We start from the raw sequence: 18,832 nt of genomic DNA, 5'->3' as shown, positions 1-18,832 counted from the left end.
ATAGCTGTGAGGTTGCACACAACGGCATAACTATGGGGTGCGGTCGCGGTGTTGCAGTTGTGTCTTTGTTCTGAGAATTGTCGGACGCAAGCAATATATCAACAGTGCACTTCAACCCATCAAATCTTCCAAATGGCTTTCGCCTGGCTCGTTCTACTCAAACCCCAAATCGCTTCTTGCTCGATCATAAGCGATTTTTTACTTTGACTGACCTTGAGAAAGCAGGGCAGTCCCCATTTTATGAACGCTTGCACAATTTCCCCAAAGCACAAGCCATTTCTCTCATCTCAAGCTCATTTCCTCCATCTCATCAACCCAACCCCTCACCTCAACCTATCACTCAAGCCCTCTCAATTATTACCAGCATCTGCATATAATTTCAGTCGAAAAGGAATGTCGACAATCCATTATGATCGTAAGCGCAAACGCGCTCCTTCTTCGTCAGCCACCACATCCGATAAAGTCATCAACCCTCTCTCCCACACCCCCGACACCCTCAAGCAGTTCGCCCGCGCGGGATACCCCGCCGAGCAGCCCCTCCCGTCAGAAATATACCCAGGCTTTCCACACCGCGGGCCCAACCACAATCAGAACCGCCAAGCGTACCGGTGGCGGAACCGCGTGGGGCCAATCAAAAAGGAAGACGAAGATGACGGCAACGAAAACGGAAACGAAGATGAAAAGCCAGCCTACAGATCCTCGGCTGCAAGCGATGGCGACGATGAGATGTTCACAGACTACACATCCGGCGACCTTGGGCAGACCACGACCGACGCCGAGACCGAGCCGGAACCGGAGCTAGCTGAAGATGACGGCAGGGAGGGCGTTTCTCAGGGTAAGCGGATGAAGCAGCAGCAACAGCGGAAGGCGCAAGTCGACCGTAAAGCAAAGAATTACCAATCCCGCATCGGATGCCTCGCCGCCATAATCAGGCGCTGCCTCGCCGAGGGCGACATTCCCACCGCGAAGCGGGCGTTTGGGATGTTGGCTAGGGCGAAGGTGCGGGGAAGGAAGGTGGATTTGCGGTATCAGCGGTTTTGGGAGATGGGGGCGGAGATTTTGATGAGGGAGGGGGAGGCTTCTTCTGTGAGGCTTGGCTCTGGTAGAGGGGATTGGGGGGGTGACGAAGACGATGGAGCGGATGAGGAGGATGAGAATGCCAGATTGGCGAGGGAGGCAGAGAACTTGGGCAGGTTGAAGGGGTACTACGAGTATCTCATTCAGCAGTACCCCTTTAGCAAGCAGCACCCCAACAGCACGAATAGTGTGTTGGATTTTCAGGTGGCGCTGTTTAGCTCCGAGGTGGAAGCGGTGTATGCTGCGCATCGGCGGGGACTAAAGAGGTTAGAGCGAGGCGAGGGGGAGGATGGGGATGAGGATGTGATGGACGTTGACGATGATGAACCGATGGATTACCAACCACATGACGACGATGGGCATCAGGGACGAAAAGAAGAGCTATTGCTACCTGACGATGGAGAAGATCATTTACGCGGCCTCAGTCGGCAGGAGATTAGGCGGCGCGAGAGAGAGGAAAGTCTCCGCCTTGCCGCCTTGCAGCGTATGCTCGATATCGCCCAACGAATGGATACCGTTATGGAAACGGTGCCTTTCTCAAGAGACCATGAGCTTCTGAGACTAAGGGCAATGGTGGCGCTGTACATAGGGGACTTGTTTGTGCCGCCTGCCCCGAGGTCAAAGATGGAGGACACGGAGAGCAAGAGATCACGTGGTGAGCAGCGCCGGAAAGCTAGGGGCTTCCTGCGTAGGATCAAAGAGAGCGGGGGCGTCCTGAAGGAGCATGACGAGTGCCTTTTGGAGTCTCTGCCGTCCGACGAGGAAGGTGAAGATGGCGAGGAAGACGAGGGATCGGGGTTGCCCATGTTTTCTTCGATGGAAGTTTAGGCCAGAGTCAAGTAGCGGGCTTCGTCAGGAAGCCACGAATAAATGAGAGAATCGCTACGCCTTACTACAACTAACAACTTCCGCCCAACAATAATAAACCCAGCACGCCCTCAAGGGCCCGAGGTAGCGGCTCCTTTCTCCTTCCCCCACCGCTGGTAAATCAACGCCCTATTTCCATTCCCCACCACCACGCACCACTCACCCTCGGGACTCCAGCCCACCTGCCGCCCAACAAACCCGCCATCAATCTGTAGCGATCGGTGGGCTTTGATACTGCCGACGGGATTCGACAAGTCATACATTTCGGCCCACTCCTGGAGGGTCCGCTGACTGTGGCCCAGCACCGTGACGCTCTCCGGATCCGGACTCGCCGAGACCATCGATTCCTTATCCCCACCTACCGATGGTGCCCCGGCCGCCGCGGCAGCGACAGCCGCGACGCCAACAGTCTTCTTGGACCTTTTGGCCACCAACCAAGAAGGCTTCTGCACAGCAGGCACACCGTTATTCCCATTCCCATTCTCCAGCAGCCTCCCCGCCTTCTGCGCCTCCTTCAGCTCGGCCATGTAGTTGGCGTACGAACCGAACCGGGCGAAATCCCAAAACATGGTCCTGGACTTTGCGTTGGCGAACGCCAGGACGGGATGCTTCCCGGGGGCGTGGAACATGCGGAAGCGCATGAAGAACTGGACGCCGCAGTCGGGCGTGGCGAACTGGGCGAGGCGCGTAAACATGGCGGGCCGCGACGGCGATGGAGTGGGATTGAAGTAGGAGCGCGTCTGCTTAGCCACATCGGTCGGGGTCGGTGCGTCGAGCGGGTCCGGGACCGGGTCGTCCGACGAGAACCCTTCGATGCGCCAGAGGACGATCATGTCCTCGTGGCAGGCCCGCGAGAGGATGAGGTCGCCGTAGAAGGCTACGCTGTTGAGCGCATGGTGTTAGGGGTAAGATGTTTTTCTTTTTTTTTTTTTTGGGGGGGGGGAGGGGGGGGGAGGTTGGAGTTGAGCTCTTACCAGTCGACAAGATTGTTGTGGATTTCGGACGAGGAGAAATGAGGATAGTATATCACGATAGGGACATCTATGTGTTGGGTAGGTAATTCCGGGAGAGCCCACTTTGGCTTGTCAGCTCTGGGTTTTTATTCATGCATGTCTTGAGCTTACCATGTTGATGACTTGGTCATGACCTGCGGATAAGACATAACGCCCATTGTCGTGGAAAGCCTGCGAGGCATCAGTGGCGGCACGGAGAGAGATCCAGTATTTTTCCAAAAACAAGAAAAGAAAGAAAGAAGGAACGAAGGAAAAAGAATACACGTACTACGCTTAGCAAGTCGTATGAATGTGCCTCGCCACCAAGGATGCAGAGACACGGCTGTTTCGCATGAGCCGCTGCCAGGCTCCATATCCTGATTGTTGTATCCTCAGAGGCCGAGGCTATGATCGACGGATCACTCGGCGAAGTCGCGAGGTCGTTGATGCCCTAGTCTTGTTCAGCCAGGATCTCCAAGTCTCGAGTGCCGCTAACCTACGCCGCCATGGCCAACGAGGGTCTGGACGGTGTTAGCTACTTGTTCCGAGGACAATGGCTCGGTGGGTGAGGGGCTTGCCTTTACTAATGTTCCTTTCAGCACATTGTACACTTTGACAGTGCTGTCGTTGCCGGCAACGCAGAGCCAGGCCTCTTGTGTTTCTGGGTCCCTGGACCAGCAGCTCCCGCAGTTTGCATCCGGCTAGCAGGGCATTTAGATAGACTGTCTCGGCGTTGTACACGGCGGCGTTCTCACTTACACAATCGTCTCTGATGAGTCGGATTATCTCGCATGGGTTTGTGTCCTTGTCTGTCGTTTGCGTCAAGCGGCAGATTACCGCCTTTGCATATTTGACATGGAATCAGTACAGTAAGACTTCAAGATCAGGAGGGCCGATGCCGCCTTACATGCTTCTTACTAGTAGCAGCAAAGATAGGGGGAGTCCCAGGGGGGTTGTATGGGTAGAACTTGACGTCAAAGAACTCTGCCAAGTCTGGACAGAAGAGTCAGCAGCGTTATTGTGCTATCGGAGAAGGTTGCTGAATACCCCGAGATGCCGATTGGTCGTCGGAAGAAAGATACTTGTAGTCGTCCTGTTGACAACGTGAGCAGTGTGGCCGAGAGCACCGAGGCGGTATTGCCAAACCTGGAATATAAACGATGTACGCAGCCGCGGGAGCTCCCACTCGGCTGAGTCGGCCGAAGGCATTGCAGTGGCTGTCCACGGTTTCAAGTCTCCTGGATGCTTTGAAATCCGAACCTTCCGCGTCCCGGCTGGCTTGTTAAAGATGAGAGGGAGCTGGAGAAGCTGGAGGAGCTACCGTCCACTGAGGTACCCTCGACCAGGTTTGTGGTGTTTCTAATGCACGCACTTGCCCCGGTCCGGGTCTGAGTCTAGCAAAAATAATAAATGCCGGTTAGCTCAATCGCTACACGTCGGTTGCTGTTTCTCGCATCTTGTCTGTAAATTCCTTGCCTCTTCCTTTCAGCCCAAAAAATCCAAGTGGGCCCGTGCATTGTTCTTTGAAGATTGCGACGCGAGACGCGACGCGACTCTTGGAGTTGAGGTTCACCTAAAATTGGTCAAACCCAAATAGTTACCCCGCAGCCCCTTTTGACATCTACGCAGCTCACCCGCTAACGGAGGCCGATAGCGACATCCCCTAGACGACCTCAAGGTGGCTTCGACCCAAGAGGTTGGCGCGACGGCACAGAGAGTTGAGGCGGATTAGGAACCTGAGGGCTCAATGATGTCTACGTCTACTTCCGTGTTCTGCTTATAAGACTGCAAGAATGAACGAGGCGAGTGGCGGTTTGCTCGTTGCTCGGTGGAACCAACGCTTCTCGTTCAAACATCATGGTCGCCTAAATCAGGTCGTTGTCGAACATGGCTTCAGCAGTATAACCGTCCCTGGTTGTTCCCGAGCTGGCAACCACACTGCTTCCACTGGCTGGAAACACTTCCGAGTGGAGCCGGGCACCATCATTGCCCGCAGCTTCACCTAACAGCGGCCGTGTCGTGTCTACAAGATTGGAGTGGAGGAGGCACATTTGTCAAGGAATTAGCAGCTACCCGGCGATGGACGTCTTGGCTCGTGGGGAGAGAAAACAATGAGCCGAACCGGTGGAGCAGGCGAAATGCTGGTTGAAAAAGAAAGCGTGGAATGCCCTGGCCCGTTGCATTGGCCCGCAAATAACCATCGCGAGACCATCCCGTTCTGGTGGAGATATCGAAAAAACTTGCTGATTGCGTCAGTCTTGGATGGACAGACTTCGTATTTCCACTAGCAGCTCGTCGAATTGCTTTGGAATCCTATCTTCCGCACGATGGGGAAAGTAAGATCACCAAGCAGAAGTCCCTGCTCTCAAGGCGCGGCAACTGTTATTGCCGGATTTAGTGCGACAAGGGTGTAGCAGGCGCTTGAGACGGAAGAAGCCGCGGCGTCCGGATTCCGAAGTTATTCGGACTTTCCAGAGGTCCTGCAGTATCACGGCGCGCGAAAATACATTAACCCCACGCCAGGCAGCATGCTCCCAGTCGACATGGCCTGCAAGTTTTCTACGAGGGACGTTCTAGTCATGGTCTTGACGGTCAGCCGGGTCGAAGCTTAGGCGCGTCGAATTGGGACACGGTCGAGGGTGTGAGGATCGGACAGATATAGGACCCGTGTCTTGTGTAAGTGCTACGGTGAGTTCAGCCCACCACCTACCCTTTGCCCACAGTGGACCAAAAGATTTTCCGTAGGGTTCACCCATCCCCCGCCCTGACGATCACGCAGTGGGTGACAACGGGAATGATCAGCAGAAGAGGGAATTTTCTTACGACCTCGAACAACGGACAGCGAAGCGGACGCAGGTACGACGGCACTTCAATGGATGCGGGAAGATCCTTTGCACACGTCGCATCTCCATTCCACAAAATGTCAAATGTCGCCAAGGCTCGCTAACGACCAGGACGGCTACGCACGTAGCTGCGGATACCGTTCCGGCAGGCAAAACATATCAAGGAGAGATGATGAGGGGTTCCTGGCACCTGAGCAGAGCACGGCGGGACCGTCGGCAATAACACGGCGGGTCCTTTCCATCCTTGATGAGTTAGCTGATGACAGGCTCGGTTCCGGATCACCAGTCGGTCGGGCGCTCGAGAGAGCGGCATGTTCTGGTTCTCATTTCCGGCATGTTTTCATACTCGTTCTAGCCCGAATGCCGAGCGGTATGAGAACCGTTGATAGGAGCGCAAGACATCCGCCTGCAATAATGTTACCTGCCTGTACTTTAGAAGGCCTGCCATTCTCCGCGATCCCTGTAGCTGTAGGTGAGTATTTTCCATGCCCTAGCAGCCCCGCTAAGGAAGGCCCCGCCTCGAGGATCCGGCCATCTTCCTTGCTAGGGAGACTTGCCTTGATGGACATGTTGAGATTCGAAACGAAAGAAAAGAAGAAGGAGAAGAAGAAAAACAAAAAAGCTTTGAGATGGATATGCGTCGTGTAGCCTCGTCTTCAATTGGGCGCCACAGCAAGCTTCATCCTCTGCTGTTGCCAAGGTTTCTCTCCCACCACAGCGTAGGTCTTCCTAAACAGGGCTAGGCGTCCGCTCTGGCAGCTGCAGCCCCTGTGGGGAGCAAAAATTGCCCCGAGCCGGCGGGAGTGCTTCCCGTCTCTCGGAGCTGCTTCCATCTCCATTCTCCCTCCCCGGACGTGGAGTCTCAAGCTCGCGCCATCCAGCGCCATCCCCTCGGGCACGCCTGTGAAAGCATCAAGGTACCTTGCAGGGCCCCTCCATGCTCCGCTCCTTCGACTTCTATCGAGGATCGCCTGTCGCCGCTGCATCCCGCCGGCATCCTCCCTGACTAGCAGAATCGACTTCTGCAAAGTCCCATGAGGGCTAGTGGGAACGTTAGCCTCTCTACAGTCCCGGGCCCAGTGCCCGTCGCTTGACCCGCCACCTGCTTATTATCTAATACTGTGCGTGGATTCCCTCTGCACCGGAATTCCTTCCGGTCCGTGGAGTCGTCGTTCGTTTGGCATTGAGAGGGCAAGAGAAGAAAAACAACTCCGCCTACAAACGCAACAGACGGCGCAGCGCAGCGTCCCCACGCCTCGCAGATCCCTCGGCCGTTAAGCTCCTGACCGGCATCTCTGATCCGCTAGCCAGCGGATACATCTTCACCGTCACCTCTGCAACACGATCCCGCCCGTATCTCTGGTGCTGCTCGCTGCACCGACCCGAAGACATTGCCAGTGGTGTGACATTGCGAACGCCTCCCGCTTCCACCGTCTCTGCGGGTTTGCTTCAGAGAGTTCTGCGTCTCGTTGGGTGACCGCTGCACGATACAGGCGCCTCAGGCCTTCCAGAGCTCTCGACCAAGCTCTCTCGCTCTCGTTTTCTTGAGCTTGGGGACCAGACAGTGGTGGGAGACGGGCGAGGCTCGAGCTATCCGCTCTTGGGTGACGACGGGATCTGTGTCCCACGCTAGTTCGGTTGACAGCGACGACACGGAGCCGAGAAACAGCCCGCAGAGGCGACACAAGGTTACCTAAGGACGCTCGGCCTCTCCTTCTCCGGCTCAGAGGCTCTCGAACTGCCTCCCGGTTCCTTCACACCGCCGGGCCCGAGGTTCTTGCCCTTGCCTTACACTGCACGGGCTAAAATCGTGGGAAGCTCTCGATCCGGTGCCTGTTCCACGTCTGACTCGGCACCTGCTTTTGACACTAGCTTCTTGGACCAATCTCATGGTTGCTTAATGCTATTGACGCTTCGCCAACGCATGGAGAATCTGTTGTAACCAATTCTTGCATCTAGGCCACCGCGTTCGGACGGCCATTGATAATTAGTCCCGATGGATCCCCGAGACCAGACGTTTATGACTATACACAGTGAGTCAACTGGCGTCAAGTTCCAGGGTTGCTCCTCCAAGCCCTGCTACTGACACTTACATCTCCAGACCTCACGCCCGATGCCAACATTCTCTTTGCTTCTGACTCTGTCCTCGACATTCTGGGCTATTCACCAGATGAAGTCAAGGGGAAGTCCTGCTTCGACTATTTCCACCCCGACGAGGTACCGTTTGCACGCTCTGTCCACAGCAGGGGCATCCTGCTCGACAAAGCTGCCGTTCTCCACTATGCCCGGATCCTTTCCAAGAGCGGCCAGTGGGTAAGCTGCGAGTGCTGCTTCACCGTAGTCCACAATGTGTTGGTGGCCTGTACGAGCATATACTTCAAGGGGGAAAAGAGCGAACGTATGGGCCCCACGCCCCCGCTATCGGCCGAGTCTCGCGCTGACATGCACGTCTAGGAAGAGCGAGGGACGCACCGCAGATCAGGCGCATCTTCTCATGCTCGCCGCGAGACCCCCGGTACCACATGCTGGAACATTTGTCACCCAAGTTCAAGATGCCGCCGATGGAGCGGGAGCCGCGTGCTGCCCTTATACTTAACCGCTTTACAAGGAGCCTCAGCATCATGTATGCGACAGACGCCGTGACGCAGATCCTGGGGCTCAGTCCTGAGGAACTTATCGATCGGCCCTTCTACGAGTGCATCCAGTCGAATTGCCTCGACGAAGCCGAGAGATGCCTGGAAAGCGCTAAGGCAAACGAGTCGATTGCCTATCTCCGTTTCTGGTACAAGGACCCGCGGGCCGACGTGAACGATCTAGACAACGGGGAGGAAGAGGCTGATGACTCGGACGACGAGTCCGATAGGGGCAGCAGAAGCGAAATGGATATTAAAGAACCTCCGTCGGCGGGCGACGGCATGGAAATCGACGAAGGGGCCGGTGGAGACGTCGAGGGAACCGGTAGTGAAGCCAGGGACGAGGAAAAGGGCCGTTCTCAGGGTGGTGCCCGTCCACCGAGCCCGTGCGGACGCTCTCCGCAAACTCCCGAACCGTTTGAGCTGGAGGCAGTTGTGTCCTGCACGTCGGACGGGCTCGTCGTGGTGCTGCGGAGAGCACGGCCTCCTATTCCCGACCCTCAACCACCGATTGCCCCAGCAGCTTTTAGCTATGAAAACGGTCTCTTCGCCGCACCATGGGGACGCCAGCCCATCGAACCTTATATCTCGCCTGAGTTGCTGTATACCTTCCGCCCACCGCTCCTGCCACAGTATATGCCGCTGCGGGAGTGCGTGAAAGCCGCAGGTGGGCCCCCGCTTGACCGTACGTGTTTTCTCACACCAATTATACCTCCAGCCGCGCCCCCCCTCCCCCCCCTTTTCGGGCGCCAACAGGAAAACGAGACTAACATTGCGTAACAGAACTTATGAGGTCGATAAGAGACGTGGCTGTGTTCGCATGGGCAGTGACGGGTATCAATGGGACGCTCGCAACCTATGGTCATGGGCGACCGAGCACAGAACCCCAACGGGTGGATGAATTCCCCGTCTGGGAAACAAATTCCGGACCAACCGCATACCGGGGAGGGGGCGAACAAGAGGTTCCCAAAGACTATTCCGGCGCCGGCCCGGCATTCAATGGCGGCACGGCGTACCCGCCCGGCGAGGCATCGATTCCGGGCTATCCCCGCCCACGGCATGCTTCGCTCGATGAGCGGATGTACGACAACCGGCAGACGCAGTGGCCCCCGGCGGTGACAGCGACACCGCCGTACCCCTATGGTGGGTATGACCAGGGGCAATACCGACGCCCGCTGCGACCTTCCTTCTCGTACGATGCGCTGCACGACCATGCGCGGTACCAGCAAACCTTCTCACCGCCGTCACCGGCCATCCCCAGCCGGTGCAGTTTCCCACAAGAGTCTTGGGCCGAACCGCCGCCGCCTGGGGCGTGTATCTCGAGCGCCGGGACAGCGTCGTCTTCCCGGAGATCTGACACGGCCGAAGCGTCGAAGGGTTCGGGATATTTTTGGCAGTAGTTCATGAAATGCATGTCTGGAGCGGGTTGGCTATTTGCAGTATTGGGCTACAGGGTTACAGTTTGGGGACACAAAAAATTTGCATATATCAATACTAATGACGATTTACTGTTTGTTTCCATATGGATATCTATGGTTGAAGCCTGGGAGAAGAGACAAGGGGCAGCCGGACTTCTGGCTCTCTGGGACTAAGCGCAGCTGTCATAAGGTGTTGAAACAGGTGTATGTTGGCCCTCACAGTGTCCTTGCAGCTCGAAGGGATCCTGGAAAACGAAGAAGGTGGTGCATAGGAGATTGCAGCGTTGCGTTATTCTCAGCCAATGCTAGGTACATCTAGCTTTATCATCTGGCGAAAATTGATACCGCAATGCCGGAGGGAGGCAATTTTTATGGATTAGAACACGCTGGCGGAAACACATACACTTGAGCGTCCTTTGGCGATGTGCAGGTCGTGGTGTGTTTGACTGAGCCTGACTGTGTTTTGTATCACGGATCGGAGGAAAGGGGCTAAGTTACAGAGAAGGCTCGAGCATCGATAAGCCACACACGGAGCCGCCTTGCTCGGGAAGAGGAATTTGAGGATCTTGCAGGTATTTCTTGTGGCGGCAGAAGAGCTCTTGATTGGCTGGCTGCTCCCATTCCCAACGGCAGACCCACCAACTGCACCTACACTAGAGCTTGGGCCACCCCACAAGGCAACGTCAGTCGACTCGAACGGCGCAGCTCAAGTGAACCGTGGACCCTTTGGTACTGGACAAAGCTATCGCCGCGGAACAGGCACGATCCAGCAACCGCCCAACAATTCAAGCCACGAATCCGCGCGGCGGTATACGCCTTACCGTTCTCAAGAATACGATTACACAGGAAGACCAGTACCACCTTCTTCCGGCAGCTCCTAGCGGACAACCGGAAACATGGCCTCGTCAGGCCGCAGAGACTACCAAAACGTCCCCGCCGTGGATATTGACGACGACGAGCTGATCGACCCAGATGATGGTTGGTGTTTCCACCCCTTCTCTACTCTTCCCTTACCGTCCCTTCTGTTCTGCAACCAATTCAGCTGTTCCCTAACCCCTCCCATCTACAGCGGAGCTAAACGACTTCGACGACCCCCTCACCACCACCACCACCACCACCACCACCAGCAACACCCGACCGCAAACCTCCCGCCCCTCTCAACCCGCCGTCTCCGGCACTATTGGCAGCAGCTCCACCGCCGGGCAACAATACCAATCCAACTCTTCATTCTGGACGTCGCGCATCCCGGGCGAAGACCGGCGCGCCGCGCAGAACACCATCGACGAGACGGTCTGGGCGACGCTGCGGCGCGACCTGCTGGCCGTCTGGTCCAAGCTGCGCGAGGTGCTATACCCGCGGCACCTGCTGGGCGCGCAGCACGGCGGGGCCGGGAGCGGGGGCGGGGGTTTGGGGGGATGGCGCGGGGCGTACGCCAGCCTGCGCTCGCGCGAGGAGCTGGCGGGCCTGGCGAGCCGCGTCATGGACGCCGAGAGCCTGCTCAGCAACGACTACCTCGGCACCAGCCCCGGCCTGCGCGACTGGGACCTCTGGGGCCCCCTCGTCTTTTGCCTGCTGCTCAGCACGCTGCTGAGCATCAAGGGCCGCGAGATGCAGAGGGAGGTGGTGTTTAGCGGCGTGTTTGCTATGGTGTGGATTGGCATGGCGGTGGTGACGGTGCAGATTAAACTGCTAGGAGGGAATATGTGAGTAATTTTTCTTTTTCCCCCCCATCCCCCCTCTTTTGTTGTTTTGTCTTTGTTCTTGTGTATATTGGGCGGATGCCAAAAAAAAAAAAAAAAAAAAAAAAAAATCCAGAAAAAAGGGGGATGCGTGGGTTGCCGGGAAAATGCTGACGGGTTTTTCTACAGTTCGTTTGCGCAGAGCATCTGCGTCATTGGGTATACGCTCTTCCCCCTCGTCATTGCCGCGCTGCTGTCTGCGCTCTCGCTCATCTGGATCGCGAGGATCCCCGTGTACTTGGTCCTGGTGGGTTGGTCGCTGGCCGCGGGGGTTAGTATCCTCGGGGGAAGCGGGGTGGTCAAGAACCGCGTTGGGCTAGCCGTGTATCCGTTGTTTGTGTTTTACCTGGGCTTGGGCTGCCTGTGCTTTATCAGCTAGTTGAGGGGCTGCGGTAGGGATGGAAAGAGAACGGGATGATGATATGGACGGGTTGGGTTTTGGCGTGGCACTTTGTATTCTAGAATATCCTCTACAGTGTGTATGAGTTTGGTGTTTATGAAGCCGTAGGCTTCCTGCGCCGGCTACGGACGGCAAAATAAGACATCATTTTTTCGGGACGTCAGAATCCGGAAGGTATCTCAATTATACAATTGTAAAGACGAAATATTACCCCCTGCTAATGCATTCATCATCATGCGCCGCGCATTAAGAAAATGCCTCCCCCCTTATCTCATCCAAAAATGGCTTGCAAACTTGCCCCGTACTTGCTTGCTAAAGGACATGTGTAGTCTTGAAATGCAAAACAACCCCCTATTCAGTGATACTCTGTCCCCCCTGCCGCGTGGTGTGGGTTCGGATAGTACAGCGCGGCGACGGCAATGGCGATGTACACAATCACGCACAGTGCTCCCTCGAGGTAGTTGGACTTTTGGTCGCGGAGGAAGTTGCCGACCGTGATGATGGCCAACAGCAGCACGGCCAAATCAAACACCTCAAAGTTGAGCCCCATGGGCTTGTCAAGGCCCCAGCCGACGAGCACGACCAGGGGCGCGTTAAACAGGGCCGTCTGCAGCGTGGCGCCTAGCACGTGCGACAGGGCAAAGTTCATCTGGTTGTCGTACGCCTCATCGACCGCCGTCAGGTGCTCGGCCGCCTTCTCTACGAGGGGCACGAGGATGAGGCCGACAAAGGCGTCCGACACGTGGCGCTCCTCGACGAGGAAGTGGATCTGGTCGACCAGCGCGATGGCGATGATGGTGACGAGCGCGACCGAGATGGCCAGGGCGATGCAGCACTCGGTGAAGGTCAGGCGGTGATGCATGCGATCGTTGTGCCTGTCCGTGTCGCGCTTCGTGTCCTCGATGAAGACGGCGTCGTAGATGCCGTGGTGGGTGCGGGCCTGGAAGAAGATGTAGATGAGGTAGGCGATCATGAGCAGGACGGCGGTGCTGCGCGAGATCTCAATCGTCCTGTCCATGAGATCTGCCTCGGTGAGCTTCCCGCTCCCGCTGAGGGAGTGCTCATAGACGGTTGGGATGGCGAGGCCGAAGCCTCTGCGGACTTTGTTAGTACCCTGATCAAGGGGTTTTTCGGGTGACAAGAAACGCACGCGGTCAGCAGCAAGCCGCTTCCGGCTTCACTAACGGTCTCGCTGAATGTGGTCTCCTCTCTTTTGAGTCCGGCCGCAAAGAAGCAGAGTCCCAGGCAGAGCAACATGGTCGCTAGAACTGATCCCAGAATAGCCGCCTGGATGACCTGGATGTAGTCGATGCCGGACACGGCTGGCCGCGTGATCAGGACAATGAACATGATGATTTCGACCAAGCTGCCGAGTCTATCAAGTTTCAGAGCGTTAGCCCTTTTCCGGCCCCCTCGTCTCTCGTGCACCCCAATTTCTACTCACGTCGTCTCCATCAAGACCCCAAGCACATGCGGGAGCTTCCGGCCTAGCTCCTGCCCCGCGAACCCTATCATGTTCGCGCAGGGGACCATGGCCAGGTAGCTCAGGATGAAAATCACCAGGTGGTTGCTCGGCGTGGCGTAGCGCACGGCGATGGCCGCGGGCACGACGGGCCACAAGACATTCACGATGCGCGACGCCCACGACGACGAGCGGAACAGGATGCGCAGAAAATGGTACGGGTGCACGCCCGACCGCCCGGACTCGCCCGTCGGCTGCACGCGCAGGGACCGGACTATCATCTCGGCCGGGGTGAGCTGCTTCTGGAGGGGCAGGTCGCCCGTGTGGAGGGGGAGGCCATTGTTGGCGGCGACTGGGGTCTGGCGAGGGCTGGGTGCCTTTTCCTTGTCTGGGGTTGCCGAGGATGAGGTTGTTCCCGACGGCAACGGCGGGGTAGAGGGGGGTTGTGGTTGCTGTCGTGATGTTGGCCTTGTTGGTTGTCCGTGGTTCACATTTGAGGCCATTAGGGATGGAATGCTCGGGGCTGTCGTCCAGTTAAGGAATCGAGGATAAACATATATTAGAGCTAATCTCGGCGACTAGTATGGCCCAAGTTGGCGGCGGACAATTTGCAGAGGTCAGAGATAAGGTTGGGTTGAGGTTGATGCTGAATCTAAGGAGCAGCGATGGGATCCCGAAGGTATAAGTCATCTCACGCCAGCAGAATTCGGGGTACGAAAAAAAATTAGATACGAGTAAACTACCGAACTCTAGCCCAACTGCCAAGCTGTTCGCCGGTAGGCAGAACGGCGGCGGCACAGAGCCGCGATTCGTAGCCTCTCGGGGAGCCACTTGGCACTCCGCTTCTTGGCCCATGTTTCAGGGTCAGGAATGGAGCAGATGGGACTTGAGAGACAAGACGGGGCGGAGGGGTTTGCCGTTGACGGCAATGCCACCCCATCGCCAAGCGGACAGCAACCGAGACAGAAACAGCGCGCTGGTCCAACGATGGGTTTCTACGCCCGCGATTCGGCTCAGTTGGTTTGCTCAAGGCCCGCCATGTCCGCCATTGGCTACCATTGTAGCAGCAATGTGTAACGGAGGGCCGATTATACACATCCACTTATGTTGTGGCGTACAGACCCGGTGCCGTTGGTTTTGTGTCTGGGTAACAGGTCTCGGCAGCGGCGTGCCGCTGTATCATGCATGGAGCGACACTTTTAGCAGATATACAGGGGGGGTCCGTCGGGCGGCGAATGGACAGGGGTTCTCGGCGCGGTCCCGAGCCACTCTCTTGATGGGAGCGGGCCCGGAAAAGCTTGGCTTTTGATGATATTCTCGTCGTGTCCGCTTGCAACCTGTCTCGGACGGTGACGTGCAGCAACAAATCCCCGGGAGAGAAGGACCAGGGAAAATGCAAAGGAGAATCCAGCTGCCGTACGGGCTGACCCCACAAACGGTACCTGCGTCAATCCACCAAGATAACGGCCGGAAAAAGCGAGGGCGGGCCAACCTCCACCGGTAATCAAACACTCCCACATCCCATTACCGACGTCCCCCTAGCCTCCATCCCCATAATCACATTTCCCGCTTAGTACCCCGGCACCGTGTTGGCCAGCACGACCGTCTCAACGCCAGCGGGGCTCTCCTGCTCGGGGCCCATCGGCAGCGCCTCGACGTCGATCTCCTCGTCCAACAGCCCCTTGAGGATAACCTCACAACCAGCCTTGCTCATGACCCCATTCGCCTCCTTGCACAGCTCAGACGCAACGCACTCAACACACCCTCCGTGACACCCACAGCCCGTGACCCTCCCCAGCGCCTGCCTCAACAACAAGTCGACAAACTCAAACGCCTTGGTATTGATCCCGCTCCCTCCCGCGCCCCCCTTGGCATCATAAAACGTCAATCTGCCCGGCCTCTTCCGCTGCGTCTCGCGCTTCGCAAACTCCTTCTGCACGCTCTTGCACTCGGTCCTGACGTCGCCCGGCATGCTGACGACAAAGTTGGGTATGAGGCTCATGAGCGCGTGCTGGGCGGCGTGGATCGCCCCGGCGACGTTGAGCCTCCTCGCGACAAGTATGTCGAGCACGTGCTTGGGCACGTCCAGCCACATGCCCTTGCTGTGGCGCACCACGGGCGGGTTATCGACGGCCACGGCGTCGAGGATGCGGTTGCGCCGGTCCACCTTGAAGTAGCCAAAGACGACCTGTCGGATGCGGATGGACCCGTAGTAGGCGCGCCAGCGCGAGCCCGATAGCTGCTTGACGGCCTCGGTGGCGACCGGGTCGATGTCGGTGTAGTCACGCTGCGATGTGGTCCAATCGACCTTGACCTTTTCGACCCGGGCCATTTGCTTGTCTTGGTTGAAGTCCTGGACTAAGTAGGTGTCGCCTTGGTGGAGGAAGATGGCGCCGTCGTAGATGGTGAAGGTTGCGCGCGACGCTTCTAGCTCTTCGAGGACGACGTTCCTGCCGTTGGTAATGTCGATGATGGCGAAGTGGTCCTCTTCGGTATCGCGGATCGACACCGACTTGGACGGGAGAGGCCGGAACCGGTCGTGGCAGTGATAAAATCCCATGTCGTCCTTGATGAGGCGCTCATCGCAGATCTGGGCGAGGTCGCCGCCAAAGTAGACGGCGTCTTCGGTGGGTTGAATGGGCATCTCGTACGCGGCACACTGAATGTGGCCTTCCTTGACGAGCATATTGTCTAGATCCACCTGGAGCTCACAGTTCGGCTTGGTAAAGAGCTCGTCCGGGTTCTGCATGTAGTACTGGTCCGTCGCAAAACCATCGCCAACCAGGATAGACAGAGAATCCTTGTTCCTCCGACCTGCCCGGCCGCTCTGCTGTCTGAGATTAGAGATCGTGTACGGAAATCCCCACGTCAACACGCAATCTAGCGTGCCAATATCGACGCCAAGCTCTAGGGCAGTGGTCGCAACAATGCCGAGGAGCTTCCCCTCGAACATGTCGCTCTCTATCTTGCGGCGGTCTTGCGGCGTGTATCCGCCGCGATAGCCCATTACCCGCGCGACGACCTCTGCTCGACCCAGGTTCTCCAGTTCCTGCTTGATAGCACTTACAAGCTTCTCACACTGCTCGCGGACCCTACAAAACGCAATAACTCTTACTCCGCGTAGGATCAGCTGGCAGAACAGGCGAGAGCACTCAAGCATTGCGTTCCCGCGTCCGCTCGCTGGGTCGCCGGGGTCTTTGTAGGGGGTATTCCAGCAAAGGAATTCTTTTCGTCCTGGTATGCGTCAGGTTACTATCCGAGCTGGAATGCCAACTCACTTACCCGACGGGGACCCATCAAAGTCGATTAACCGGACATTGTCGATCCCAAATATCGTCTTGAAGTGCTGCTCCGGATTCGCTACGGTCGCCGAGCATGAAACAAACTTGACGTGTCTGTTCCCTACCGCAGCGCACGTCCGGCGGAGCCGCCTCATGATGAAGGCCACGTGAGACCCGAGCAACCCATTGTAGTAATGTAGTTCGTCAACTAGCAGCTATTAGCTCGCTCTCCTCACGAAGTGAAGGATCCATATCGACATACCGACAACGTACTTGAGATTCTTGAGGAACGTCCTCCACTTATCCTCCTGAGGCAGGATCGTAATGTGCAGCATATCCGGATTCGTAAAAATGATCCTTGCCTCATCGCGGATGGTATTCCGTTCGCTCATAGGTGTATCCCCGTCGAACGTCTCGACCAGCATCTCGCCCATGCCTGGCATGAACCCCATCATCTCCTTTAAACTCCTCCTCTGGTCCTGCGCGAGCGCTTTGGTCGGGAAGATGTACATCGCCCGCGTGTTGTGGTCCCGCTCCAGCGCATGCAGCACCGGAAGCTGATAGATCAGCGACTTGCCCGAACTGGTCGATGTCGCCACGACGACATTGTGGCCCTCATGCAGGGCATTGATCGCCTCGGCCTGGTGCGCATAAAACCTCGTGATGCCCCTGGCATTATACATCGCGTTCACCAGATCCTGGCTCAGCAAGAACTCCAGATCCCCATAAACCGCCTCCTGCGCTTCAAACACCCTGTGCCCGTCGGGCACAATCTGGCCAGTGTACCACGGGCTCTCCCTCAGCTCCTGCACGATTTCCGCGATGCTCTTCCTCTCAGTCGGTATACTCTCCGGCAGTGCCCCGCTCAACCTTCCCTCCTCGACCACCCCGACCCTCCGGGGCGTCGGCACACACCCCGCCCTCTCCTTCAAGACCACTGCCTCCGGGTCCAACCCCTCCCTCGCGCATCTCTGCACAAACTCCTCCACCGCCTGCTCAAATTTCTCATTCCGCCTCCCAATCAACCCCATCATCTGCCGCTGGCTAAACACCGGCATCCTCATGACCCTATCCTGCTGGTTTCCCTTGCTGGGCACTCTATTACCACCACCAACACCACCACCGCTACTACTACTACTACTACCAGCAGCAGCAGCACCCTCGGACTTCAAGTCCCCGTCCAGGAACTCAAACAACAGCACCTCGCGGCCCTCGCGGCCCTCGTGGAGCCCGTAGTCGCTGGGCAGCGCGAACTCCGCATCCCGCTCCGCATCCGCTCCGCCTTCGGCCGAGAGCGCGAGCGAGGCCTCGTCCACAAACTCAAACCGCACCCCGCCCGGCCGCAGCGAGGCGATGGCCGCCACGTCCTCGACGAGCAGGGGCCGCTTGGTGTGGGCCTCGACGGCCGCGCGGAGGTTGTCGACGGTTGCGGGGACGTGCTTGCGCGCCGAGAGGAAGGTGGCGACGAGGTTGAGGGCGCGGTGGGTTTGTTCGAGGCGCTGGAGGTAGGGGGGCCAGGCGGGTTTGTTGATGCTGGTGGTGGTGGTGGTAGTGGTACTGGTGTTGGTATCGGGCTGGGAGCCAGGCGGGGTGGTCTTGGGTTTGGGACCCCGTTTCCGGGGCCCCTTTGTTGGGTGTGTGGTTGTGGGAGGGGATGATGGTTCTGCTTCCGAAGTGCTGGGGTCTGTGCTGGTGGACGGCCCCGGCTCCGAAGTCCTGCCTCCGCGCTTGCGCTTGCCTAGAGCATTACTCTTCAGCGCGGGACCGGATTTTGCGATGGGCATGGGTGGGTGCGGGCCTGAGCTGCTCGGCATCGGAGACGCTCGTTTGCATTGAGAACATTGAAAGGAGGAATGTCTTTGATGGAAACGGGACTTGTCGATCCCCTGTCGCGCGGCGAGGCGTGTTAATTGGTGCGCGAAGGTGGCGGGAAAGCACGTGCCCTCAATCAAACGGCTGAGGCAGAGATAGGGGTTTGCTTCTTAGCCAGCAGCTTGGCGAATGGAGCGCTATTCGCTAAGGTCGGTTCCATTCTAAAGGTAACGAGGTTATTTTGCGTCGTAGGGATGGTATGACACTACAGCCTTCCTGGTAGACAGCCCTGATCCATGAAGCACGGA

The 18,832-nt window shown here is 57.3% G+C and overlaps 6 protein-coding genes across 6 annotated transcripts; 3 read left to right on the top strand and 3 right to left on the bottom strand.

The window, feature by feature from the left end:
• Positions 1–393: 393 nt before the first annotated feature.
• Positions 394–1,905, top strand: MFIFM68171_09001 (RNA polymerase I-specific transcription initiation factor rrn11; the record flags this gene model as incomplete). Its single annotated transcript, XM_071064420.1, has 1 exon — positions 394–1,905. The coding sequence occupies one exon, from the start codon at positions 394–396 to the stop codon at positions 1,903–1,905; it is 1,512 nt and encodes a 503-aa protein (XP_070920521.1).
• Positions 1,906–2,015: 110 nt separating this feature from the next.
• On the bottom strand, positions 2,016–4,145 carry MFIFM68171_09000 (uncharacterized protein; the record flags this gene model as incomplete). The annotated part of the gene is made up of 10 exons (XM_071064419.1): positions 2,016–2,826; positions 2,919–3,019; positions 3,069–3,128; positions 3,226–3,387; positions 3,437–3,457; positions 3,515–3,637; positions 3,696–3,776; positions 3,844–3,929; positions 3,984–4,029; positions 4,083–4,145. The coding sequence occupies 10 exons, from the start codon at positions 4,143–4,145 to the stop codon at positions 2,016–2,018; spliced, it is 1,554 nt and encodes a 517-aa protein (XP_070920520.1).
• A 3,630-nt stretch (positions 4,146–7,775) lies between these two features.
• MFIFM68171_08999 (Potassium voltage-dependent transporter) lies at positions 7,776–9,812 on the top strand (the record flags this gene model as incomplete). Its single annotated transcript, XM_071064418.1, has 4 exons — positions 7,776–7,812; positions 7,881–8,177; positions 8,234–9,097; positions 9,196–9,812. 4 exons carry the CDS (start codon positions 7,776–7,778, stop codon positions 9,810–9,812), a joined length of 1,815 nt encoding a protein of 604 aa, XP_070920519.1.
• A 914-nt stretch (positions 9,813–10,726) lies between these two features.
• Positions 10,727–11,948, top strand: MFIFM68171_08998 (Yip1 domain-containing protein; the record flags this gene model as incomplete). The annotated part of the gene is made up of 3 exons (XM_071064417.1): positions 10,727–10,808; positions 10,900–11,533; positions 11,699–11,948. 3 exons carry the CDS (start codon positions 10,727–10,729, stop codon positions 11,946–11,948), a joined length of 966 nt encoding a protein of 321 aa, XP_070920518.1.
• A 376-nt stretch (positions 11,949–12,324) lies between these two features.
• On the bottom strand, positions 12,325–13,934 carry MFIFM68171_08997 (Vacuolar calcium ion transporter; the record flags this gene model as incomplete). The annotated part of the gene is made up of 3 exons (XM_071064416.1): positions 12,325–13,063; positions 13,120–13,344; positions 13,414–13,934. 3 exons carry the CDS (start codon positions 13,932–13,934, stop codon positions 12,325–12,327), a joined length of 1,485 nt encoding a protein of 494 aa, XP_070920517.1.
• Positions 13,935–15,001: 1,067 nt separating this feature from the next.
• On the bottom strand, positions 15,002–18,496 carry HRQ1 (ATP-dependent 3'-5' DNA helicase; the record flags this gene model as incomplete). Its single annotated transcript, XM_071064415.1, has 3 exons — positions 15,002–16,665; positions 16,714–16,920; positions 16,975–18,496. 3 exons carry the CDS (start codon positions 18,494–18,496, stop codon positions 15,002–15,004), a joined length of 3,393 nt encoding a protein of 1,130 aa, XP_070920516.1.
• Positions 18,497–18,832: the final 336 nt, after the last annotated feature.

This window comes from Madurella fahalii (assembly GCF_045866475.1).
Source record: "Madurella fahalii IFM 68171 DNA, scaffold_5, whole genome shotgun sequence".
In the NCBI taxonomy this organism is placed as follows: domain Eukaryota; kingdom Fungi; phylum Ascomycota; class Sordariomycetes; order Sordariales; genus Madurella; species Madurella fahalii.
The sequence above is the reverse complement of the archived record's forward strand: the minus strand, read 5'-3'. Positions and strand labels throughout refer to the sequence as shown.